This window comes from Musa acuminata, chromosome BXJ3-2 (genome assembly GCF_036884655.1).
Source record: "Musa acuminata AAA Group cultivar baxijiao chromosome BXJ3-2, Cavendish_Baxijiao_AAA, whole genome shotgun sequence".
NCBI lineage: Eukaryota > Viridiplantae > Streptophyta > Magnoliopsida > Zingiberales > Musaceae > Musa > Musa acuminata.
Genome location: NC_088350.1, coordinates 18,820,001 through 18,831,657, shown reverse-complemented (window position 1 = coordinate 18,831,657; position 11,657 = coordinate 18,820,001). Strand labels below are relative to the sequence as shown.

Genomic DNA, 11,657 nt, shown 5'->3' with positions numbered 1-11,657 from the left:
AAATTCCATTGATCTTTGTTGATCAAATCGAGAAAAATAAAAAAAAATGACCCTTGGATGATTGTTTTATTTAAGATCGGATAATAAAGGAATATTAATAATAAAAAAGATTGAATCAACCGAGCATTTTGGTTTTCAATGAAATGTTCTTCTCAAAATTAAGTTTTACTCTCACTGAATTAGAAAAAAGAACCTGCCTTTTTCCCTCCTCCAGCCTCAAAGTAGGTCACCACCTATAATTGTCATGCCTATTAAGCCATGATCGTATCTCATTGCCATGCCTATTAAGCCATCCTACCATAATTGTTTCCTATTTTTACAAAGAGAAAAAGCACCACATATTACTGAAAAGAGAGTAACTATTCGTATCAGAGCGAACCAAATTAGCACATTAAACCAACTAAAAGCGGAGCAAGTGGGACGTGCAAAACCAAATAAAATCTGTGATCATAAATTACTCCACTGGAGAGTGCTGAATTATCCTAACATCAGAGATAATGGAGATAATTTCATTATCCAAATGGAATCAGTAAGATTTGGCTTACTAGCTCCAATAAGAGTATTTCGAATATTTTCTTTTATTTGTGAAGCAAGGGGAAAATATATATTTTGCAAATTCTTTGCCTTATGGTAGCAAAATTTGCAAGTAGGGTAAACACCATCTGCTGATGTATCTATTCAGAACCAAAAAAAACAAAACAAAACAAATTGTTTGCATGGAATCCACACATTATGAACTTATTCTTCATCATGACGTCCCATTCAAGAGAAACGAACTTTCTTAGGATCACAGAATGTTCAACAGAGATTGCATGTATATATAGCTAGAAATCACATATCCAACACAGAAAGCACCAAGATAAAATGATCACAACACTAGTCGGAAGATTTCATTCAATGATTTCATCATCATCGTTGAGAGAATCTAAAACTTGCAGATGCACTGGATGTTGACATCCTATTTAATTTTTCAAGAGAAAGTAAGATGTTTATTTCTGTAGTTTCTGGTTTGATCCACCAAGCTGTCACAAAATGATAACAAGACAGAAGGACTACAACCGAGCAACTTGAATTATATTACCTCAGTAATAACACAAATCAAGCCGATATTAATTGACACAGTGGAGATCAGTCACAAAGGGTCCCAAGTATGTCATCATCTCTGTAGAGGAGATACCTGATCCACAACCAAGCCAGAAATATCAGCATCAAGAACATGAACATCTCTGCTTTTGTGTTCAGCTAATGATACAAAACAAAGTTGCTTTTTGCCAAATCTCACTACCATCAGTGAATTATAAAGTCCCAAATAGCAAGGGTCGCTATAAGCTTTACCAAGTCAATGATTATACTTTTTTGTTTAACAAAGATAGATTCATGATAATAGATGCATGCATAGGCATCACTGAGAAACCCACATGCATAAACATCACAGAAATATCTATTTCAAGTGAATGTTTGGGCATCCAAAAAATTGACGTGAACACTTAAACCCTGTGTATGCCAGGAAGTAGATCCCTCCTTGTGGTCATGGCATTTATCTAAGAGTCGATCTGATCATTGGTCATATCTGGTAGAATGATGAAAAAACATGCCAACATCCACAAATTACAATATTCCTATGTTGAGCAGTAGCATGAACTTCAGAAATATTCCTATACTTTCACATTTGTTTTAAAATTTTATTTTACGAATTTAAATTTAGAAAGGCAGAGAGAGAGAGAGAGAGAGAGAGAGACTTAAACATACTCTTTTTCTCCAAGCTTCACCTCAGTGCCACCATACTCTGGTAGCAGAACAGTATCCCCTTCACTCACACAGACAGGAATAAGTTTTCCATCCCTATCACGTGCACCAGGACCTATGGCTATGACCTTTCCAGAGTTCAACTACAAATAAAATTACACACAAAGATAAGTGATAACTCAATACTTAAGCAAAAAAGACACAGAAAATGTCCCACAAATATTTTCTATCAAAGGCTTATCTGATGGAAATAGTTCAATGAGTGAAAATCATCATATGCTAGAGAAACATGAAATTGATCTATTTATATGATGTTCAAGGTCCACAAATATATGCAACAGTATCAAAGCATATCAACCTAAGACCCCTACATAACAAGGAAAGTACATCAGCATCCCATTCAATCCCAACCAAAATAACAAACTTAAGTGTCAGTGATTCTCCTTGGCGGTAATTTACATGGCCACCTATTTAGCATGGACAAGGATATGGGATAAAGAAATGACATGATCCTAATATGCAGACATAGTATGGCATAGATATGGTAATAATTGTTATATGCTTATTTTCATATGTAGGTATGGTTATACACTTTATACAATACAAACAATTAATAGTCACCAACAAATAAAACTTATGAGAAAAATCATCCAAATAACTAGCAACAATCACAAAAAAACATGAACCATATATACAAAAATAAAGAAATAGAAAATTTAGTTTACACATATATTGCCAATATTTGACATGTCTCAAAGCCTTATCCAGATTATTTGAGTTTGCAAATACATTAGCACAAATAAATGTAGATAATGCAAATTTGAACTACACGACAGCTGTACAATTATCTGGTGACTGTCAAAGTACAGCCAATGATTTCAAAAGGTGCTCACCTAGGCACTCAGGCGAGGCGAGGTGAGGCCTGAGCGCCTCATTTACTATCCAGGCAACACGCTTCAAAGAGGCGTCGCCTAGGCGTTCACCCGAGCTCGGGCGCTTCGAGCGAGCGCCTAGGTTAAATCAGGTGATCGAACCAGTGTGTTAGGTCTAATTCGATCGCATTTGCATTAGTTGGTTCAATCAAACCAACTAAAGCATCGATATCAACCTCTCTCTGTCGCCCCTCGCGACTTCCCCAACCCTAACTTGACTCTTGCCGTCGACATTTTCTTTCTGTTGTCGGTGCCGCTGTCGCTGCTCTCTGCCACCGCTGCCATTGTCGCTACTTGCCGCTACTCTCAGTCAGTAGCCTCAATCTCTTCTTTTCTCACACTTGACTCAGTATATTGTAAACAGTATACTGTTACTGTATACTAGCATATACTGTTAAGAGTATACTATTAATAGTATTTTTTTATTAGAATAATAATACATTATTTCGATTTTAATAATATTAATCTTTATTTATTTAAATAATTATATTTATTAATTATATTATATATTTTTATATTTTAGTGCCTTTCTTCGCTCGCGCGCCTCGGGTGTTTCGGAACATTAGCACCTTTTAACGCCTAGCTTTTTTAAATCACTAAATACAACATGGGCATGGCAACCATTTTTAAGTCTATCCTTAATAGATGGTCATAGGACCAAAATAGTTAACACCTCATACTAGCAAAGTAAAAGAGTTTTTATTCTTTTTTCACATTTGATAAAAACTTAGTGTTCTACAATTATTTTAGATTATTATTATCATCATTGCCAAAAGAAGGAAACAGTAAGTTTCTGTTCTTGCTCAAAAGAAAAGCATTCAAAGTGTAACATGCCAAATGAAACATGTAGATAAAATTTGCACAAAACATGTTTGAAGATTGAAAATTTAACATCTTCCTTGTTTATTTATCAGATTAGAACATCATCACAGAAAATTAATGCATCAGCTCTACTTCATTACCAGTTGACACAACCACAGATGTACTGAGAACCAATGGTCTTTTCTCATGCACGAGAAATACAGTTTGCAACATGCAAGGGGATACATATTGTAATATAAAGAAGGTTGAGTCAAACAGAATGGTAAAATAAGGCAAAGCAAAGAAGAGAGAAGCAAAAAGAAAATAAATAATTGATTAGAAGACAGAGAGAAAAAAATTCCCAGAAAATAATAGGAATTCACACTGCAGAAACAGGAACCAAACAACAAGGTGAAGCATGGTAAACAATAAATAAGAAATCTTGCAAAATGAAATTGCAAATATTGCATGACATTCGTAAAGCCAAATTTGACCTCAAACAAGTTTTTCACATTCAGAAAGTAACAAAAGATCATTTTATCTGACAAAATAAGCTCTTAAAATAAAAATGAATCCATTTTGAACAAGAAAGCAATAATGTATATGAAAACAAACACAATAAGAAAACAAGGCATTTGAGGAAACATAAATTTGAGGCTTTTTTTTGTTGATAACGTTTAACTATTCTGACAAATATATATGGCCAAAGTAACTCCCTTGATGACTAATAGTAGAAAGTATGATGCATATGCAAATGATCCCACACATACCAACAAGGAATTGATCTAGCTTGGTTGATTAGATGAATAATAAGGATGAAGTCAGATGATGAAGCAGAAAAAATCAACCATATAGCACAAATGGGACAAACACAAAAAAAAAAAAAATGCAATAAATTTGCATAGTCTTCTGTAGGAAATTGGGTTCCATCAAGAAATCTGAAGAGTTCAACTAACATAAGAAGCGATAGACCAGCCATGATCAAAATCAAACAAATCTAATTTAGGCAGCTTCAATAATGTATACAGGGAGGAAGAAGGTAACCATATCAGAAGATAGTTTTATTTCCTCATTGAAAGTCGTACCATAAAGAAATATCGGATCATAAAGTATTTCAAAAGGATTCTTGCTGACTCAGTACTGGAGTAACGAGTCTTAAATTTTTCATTGCTGAGAAATAAGTTTTTAAGCTGGAAGAAGGCTCTCACTCTTCTTATCTCTTGCTACTTAAATCTTTACTTCCCTCCATTTTCCCGTTTCTGCTCATCACCAATTATTCTACTCGTGAAATGGTGTAAGATCTCTATTTCTTCTATTTTATTGCCTCACTCTCCAGTCCAATGATCATATAGACAAAAACCCCAAGTGTAATCCATCGGTCCTTTAAGGTCTTTCTTAAATATTGATATCTGCAGTATAAAAGATAAAATTTGCTGCTTGCTCACCGGCTATGAAAAAGAGTTAAAAAAGCTGATTGGACTCACTCAAGAATCACAAGTAACATAAACCTATTAGACGCAACTGATTAATCTGTCACAAGACCAGATCATTCATCATTCCACCACAATTAATCGATCCACTTATTCATATGATAAACCAAGCCAATACTCACACCACGGCGAGTAGATTTCACTAGCAAAGAGCCTTTGGATACACGCCATTAGCGGAGAAGAAGCGATCCCATACAGCAAAAGAGGCTAATTTTTATATACCTTGGTGGTTTTCTCCGGGAGTAGGATGCCGGCACTGGTCTTCGAAGGAGGGATTATTTTCTCCACGAGAACGCGGTTGAGGGAAGGAATCAAACGCCTTGCCATGGATGGCTCCCAGAAGCAGAAGAGGAAACCGCGCTTCCAATGCCGCACGAAGTCGAGTAGGGTAGGGTTTAAGAAGCGTTTGTTGGCTTCCAAAATACCTGAAATACCCCCATTGGATGATTGAAAATTACGCATTTGTTATCCCATGACTGCATTTTGATAAGGACAAAAGTGCAAGTCTGATAACCCGGAAGCGTCGGGTTTTAGAACAGCTGGGAAGGTTCGAGAACACGATCCTATCCGTGCCGGAAATAAGTTGGGAGAGAATCAGGGCTACTTTGAGCACCTTTCACTGTTCACATTTTTTAATATTCACATTCACTTAAATAATTAATAAAATAATAATTTATTATTTATAATCCTTTTATTTTTTCTTTTCTCTATAAACCCGCCCGTGTTGTCTTTCTCCACTATTGGTCATCGTCTACGGTCTCGTTTATATTATTGCTTTCTAAGTTGTGATCAATTTTTCCCTCGTCGGTCGTAACCTTGTCCAAGCCACCACTCTCTAAGCCATTGCTAACACTCTCTTGGTCATTATCGCCAACCTCATTGAACACCAATCGTCGCACCTCCGACACCTCTCTTACGACCTAATGTAGGTAATAAGCTCCGCGGGCCCTATCCATTCCAAGAGGAAGATATTACCTAGAATATACATTTTTCTAGCTTTTTCTTTTAAAACCAGAACACTACCTAAAAGATGCATTTTCTAGACTCTTTCAACACTATTTGGAATAGGTGCTTGTAATATTATATCTTTAATACTTCATCTTCGGGGTGTTTTTAACATTATATCTTCCAAGTCATTTATTAATTTATTTCTCGTGATAACAAAGTTATATTTTATTTTATGTTCTTAATATTATTTTATTTTATACTTTAGATTAAAATAAGTTTAATCAAGTTTCTACTTATAACACTGCATATGATATATAACATATACTTGAAGTCACTCATAAAAGTACAAATGGAGTAAAATAATCTAAAATTAATCTTTTGGTTCATAATTATGAATTATTTAAAATAAAATCAAGTGAATCTATTAATGATGTGTACACCCATTTTATGGTTGTTGTCAATGTATTAAAAGTTCTTAGTAAAAATTATACTAATTTTGAATTAGTGAGAAAGATCTTAAGGTTTCTCTCTAAAAGTTAGGATCCAAATATAATGACAATCCAAGAAGCTAAAGACTTGAAAAATATTTTTCTCGAAGAATTTAAAAAATTTTTAATGACTTATGAAATGATATGTAAAGAACATGATAAAGAAGAAAATAATCTTTTAAAGACAAAAAAGGATATTGCTCTTAAATCCAAAGAAGATTAGTTAAGAGAAAGCTCGAGTAATAATGATGAAGACATGACATTTTTTCTAAAAAGATTCAAAATATTCATGAGAAAAAATAAGACAAATCTAGCAAAAGGAGAAAGTAAGAATAAAAATAAGCTCAAGAAAGATATAGTTATATACTATAAGTGTAAAAAGTCGGGACAATTTTTTGAGTATCCACAATTGAAAAAGAAATAGTCAACATAAAAAAAAAAAAAAAGTACTTAAAGCAATATACAATGAATCATGTGAGTCAAAAGTAAAAAAAACATATCAATAAAGAAAAAGTGATAAATGATATCTTAATGACTTTCAACGATAAGGTATTTGACTCTCTAAAATTTTTTTATCATGTGATGAATTACTTAACGTATTTCATGATTTATATGATAAATTTAAAAAAATAGTGAAAAATATAATTTGCTAAATAGAGATCATATCTCACTCACTAATGAATTTGATGTATTAAAAAATAAATATGATAACTATATGTTAACATCTAATACTTCTTGTACTAAATATGAAGATTTAGAATCTATAACTTAAAAATAGGTTATTTAAAAAATTATTAGAATTTCATGCTTTTAAAAATACAAAGAATACTTATATACTATGAATAAAAAACTAGAACATTACTTAGAAGAGTCTATTAATTATAACGATGTAATAGAATCACTTAAATATGAAAACAATAAGTCACTTGATTTGATTCTTGCTAAATAAGATTATATAATAAGAAAAAAATACATTGGCTTCGTAAGTAGTATCACTTATTAAAAGTCAATCAAATTTGTAAAAAGACCTATATTATATACTCATACATATCAGAAAGTTAAATACAATATTTGTGAAAAGGTTATTTATTATGTTTACACATGCTCTTTTAAAAAGTATAGTCATCTTAAATTAATTTTAAAAAATCATACGTGATTTAATGTCAAAAAACAAGAAAATTATATCTAACCATAAAGGATTTAAAGTTGAATACCTAAAGTAAATCATTTTTTTTTGTAGGTATATTTTCAAATAAGAGCTATGAGTAAAAGATGATATCTTGATAGTAGATATTTAAGGCATATAACCGAAGATCCAACAAACTTCTTAAAACTCACTCGTCTTAGTTGATGATATATTATCTTTAGATACAACAACAAAAGAAAATTCATTAGCATTGAAAATATTGATAATAAATCAAATTTCTTAATTGAAGATTTGCTTTTGGTTGATGACTTGAAACACAACTTAATATGCATCAACCAACTTTATGATAAGGGATATAATGTTAAATTTAAATTTCATGCTAGCATTATACAAATACCAAGTATGAATAAATTTGTGAGTCTTAAGAAGTAATAATGTTTATACTAGTTATCTTGATGATTTTTATAATATAATTTATTTTTTGATTTTAAATTATGATACATGGCTTTGGCCTAAGAGATCAGGATATGCTAGTATAAAATTAATTTTATAAATTAAAACTAAAGAACTTATAAAAAGAATATTTAAAATCAAATTTGTTAAAGATAAAATTTATGATGTATGCCAATTATAAAAACATATAAGAAGTAGCCTCAAATTCAAAAGCTAAATAAGTACCTCTAGAACATTATAACTTATTCATATGAATTTATTTAGATTTATTCATATTATAAGTCTAGGAGGTAGTAAATATATTTTTATAATTATTTATGACTATAGTAGATATACTTGGATATTTTTTTAACATAAAAATAACTCTTTCAAATATTTTACTAAGTTTTATAAGCAAGTTTAAAATGAAAAAAGATTTTATGATTTTTTTTCTGTTTAAAGTGATCATGTGGTGAATTTAAAAATCATGATTTTTAAAATTTTATGATTTAAATGGATATACAATAAATTAGAGTTATTGAGAGAAAGAATAATAACTTACAAGAGTTGACAAGGACCATGCTTAATAAACATAACTTACCCAAATACTTTTGAGCCAAATCCATTAATACAATATGGTATGTCATGAGGTTCCTATAATATCTTATTTATCTAAATTTTTTTATGAATTATAGAACAATAAAAGACCAAATATCTAGTATTTTAAAATTTTTTATTATAAATATGCTATTTTAAATGATAAGGATACCTTAAAAATTTTTGATGTAAAATATGATAAAAGTATTTTTCTTGGATATTCCTTCATTTGTAAGGCTTATTAAGTTTTCAATAAGAGATCTTTAGTTATTGAACAATCAATTTATGTTATTTTTTTTAATCTCTTGAAATTAAGAAAAATAATTTTGATAATAATTTTGAATTTGATAAATTGAATTTGAATGAGGATTTGACTCTCCAAAGTAACTTAGATATATCTACTTTCAAAGAATTTTACCTAAGAAATGGGAGTATATAGATGCATATTCTAATAAGCTAATTATTGAATATACATCAAAGGATGTTCAAACTCATTTTTCATTAAAAAATATTTATATAAATATTATTTTTTATCTTAAATTAAGCTTAAATATATTGATGATGCACTTAAAGATAACTCATGGATCTCGGTAATGCATGAAAAGCTAAATCAATATGAAAAAAAAAATTTAGACATTGGTTCTTAGACCTAATGATCATCTTATAATTAATACTAAATAGAGTCTTAGGAATAAGCAAGATGAACAAAATGTCATAGTTCAAAATAACGTTAGATTAGTAGTAAAATGTTTCAATCAAGAAGAAGGTATAGACTATGAAGAAATATTCACTCCTATGATTATTCACTTCTATGATTAGACTTGAAACTATAAGGATACTCTTTCCCTATGTATCTTTTAAATATTTTAAATTATTTCAAATAGACGTCAAAAGTCATTTTCTTGATAGCTTTATTTTCAAAGAAGTTTATATTAAGCAACGACCTAGATTTGAAAATAACCTTTTTTTAAAACTATATTTACAAATTATTTAAGACTCTTTTTGGATTGAAGCAAGCCTTCAAGGCTTAGTATGAGATACTTAGCTCTTTATTTATTTAAAATAATTTTTCAAAAGGTAGGATTGATATCACATTATTTATTAGATATTTCAAAAATAAATTTCATACCATTCAAATTTATGTTAATGATATTATTTTTTGTTCTATTAATGAATTTTTATATAAATCATTTATTAAGAATATAAGCTAAGAATTTGAAATGAGTTTAATGGGTAAATTAATATTTTTTGGATTACAAATTAGGTAACTAAATGGTGAGATTTTCATTAGCTAAACCAAGTACTCTTGTTTTATTAAAATATTTTTTTATAAACAATGTTAAAATTATCAACACACCAATGAGCATCTACACTAAATTAGATGTGAACAATGAAAAAGAATATTTTGATTAAAAGACTTATAATAGGCATGATAGGTAGTTTATTATACCTTATTATAATTAGATTTGATATAATGTTTAGTGTTGGGCTTTTTATAAATTTATTATACCTTTTGATGTTGAATAGAAAAAAAATATGTTATGATATTATTAACTTATAATGATGCCCTTTAATACTTTTTGACTAAAATTATACATTTGATTTTTGCATTGAATACTATTGCAACTCACTAGAATTTATGATCAAATTATTTCAACTTAAATTCAAGTCTAGCACTATAAGGTTGTTATTTTAAATTCAAGTTCATCGTACTTATAAGATAACATATAGTCATGGGAAGCCTACTCCATCATCAATTAGTTATTATTATCAAAAAATAAGAGATTATTGAATCTCGGATCTTGATAATGTGATCAATTAATGAATTTATGGGACTATATATATTGTTCATTTTACCTACACCATCTTATTATAGGTTCGATATTTATAATTGAATTTGACAAGTTCTCTGTATGACCCTGAAAACAAAAATAACGATATTCATGTATAAAGTAGTTATTGTTGAGCTATGGGGAGAGAGGGGTGACAAATGTAATAATGCAGGAAGCAACAAGGAATTATTCTGAGAGAGCAATAAAAAATATCTATAGATGGGAAGAGGACATGACAAAGGGATTATCCTCAAGGTTGGATTTAAGATCATAAAGAAAGGAGGATAAGAAGGGAGAATGCGAGAGAGCAGCAGAGGCAAAAAGGGGAGGCTATCGGTGGGGTTTGCAGCATGAACAGAGGAGAGGAAGACAAACACGGTAGAAACAGAGGATGATAGCGACAATGTGAACTAGTTCAAGGAAAAAAATTATATTTATCAAAATTATATATATATATACATGAATATATATATATATATATGTATATATATATATATACATATATATATATATATGTGTATATATATATATACATATATGTATATATATATATGTATATATATATATGTATAGTATAGTATAAATATATATATATAAATATATATGTATATGTATATATATATGTATGTATATGTGTATATATATATACACATATACATACATATATATATATATACATATATATATATATATATATATATACATATACATACATATATATATATACATATATGTATATATATATATATATACATATACATATATGTATATATATATACATATACATACATATATACATATACATATATGTATATATATATATATTATGTATATATATGTGTGTATATATACACACACATATATATTTATATATGTATATATATATACATATATATATATATGTATATATATATACATATATATATATACATATATATATATATACATATACATATATGTATGTATGTATATGTATATATATATACATATATGTATATGTATATATATATATATACATATATGTATATATATATATATATGTATATATATATATGTATATATATATACATATATATATATATGTATATATATATACATATATAAATATATATGTGTGTGTATATATACACACATATATATACATAATATATATATATATATACATATACATATATGTATATATATATATATATAAATATATATATGCATATATATATTTATATACATATACATGTATATATATA

At 28.9% G+C, this 11,657-nt stretch overlaps 1 protein-coding gene across 1 annotated transcript; it reads right to left on the bottom strand.

The window, feature by feature from the left end:
- Positions 1 to 865: 865 nt before the first annotated feature.
- Positions 866 to 5,349, bottom strand: LOC135631500 (10 kDa chaperonin, mitochondrial-like). Its single transcript, XM_065139233.1, has 3 exons — positions 5,192 to 5,349; positions 1,750 to 1,889; positions 866 to 1,177 (listed from the first exon to the last, which is right to left on the bottom strand). Exons 1-3 carry the CDS (start codon positions 5,294 to 5,296, stop codon positions 1,129 to 1,131), a joined length of 294 nt encoding a protein of 97 aa, XP_064995305.1. The 5' UTR covers positions 5,297 to 5,349; the 3' UTR covers positions 866 to 1,128.
- Between the last annotated feature and the right edge of the window lie 6,308 nt (positions 5,350 to 11,657).

What these genes read in the sequence shown, in the direction of transcription:
- LOC135631500 (XM_065139233.1), bottom strand. Translation starts at nt 5,296, where the DNA reads ATGGCAAGGCGTTTGATTCCTTCCCTCAACCGCGTTCTCGTGGAGAAA. An exon ending in TCCCGGAGAAAACCACCAAG is followed by an intron (nt 1,890 to 5,191) that starts GTATATAAAAAT and finishes TTTTATTTGTAG; the next exon opens with TTGAACTCTGGAAAGGTCAT. An exon ending in GTGAAGCTTGGAGAAAAAGA is followed by an intron (nt 1,178 to 1,749) that starts GTATGTTTAAGT and finishes GTTGTGGATCAG; the next exon opens with GTATCTCCTCTACAGAGATG.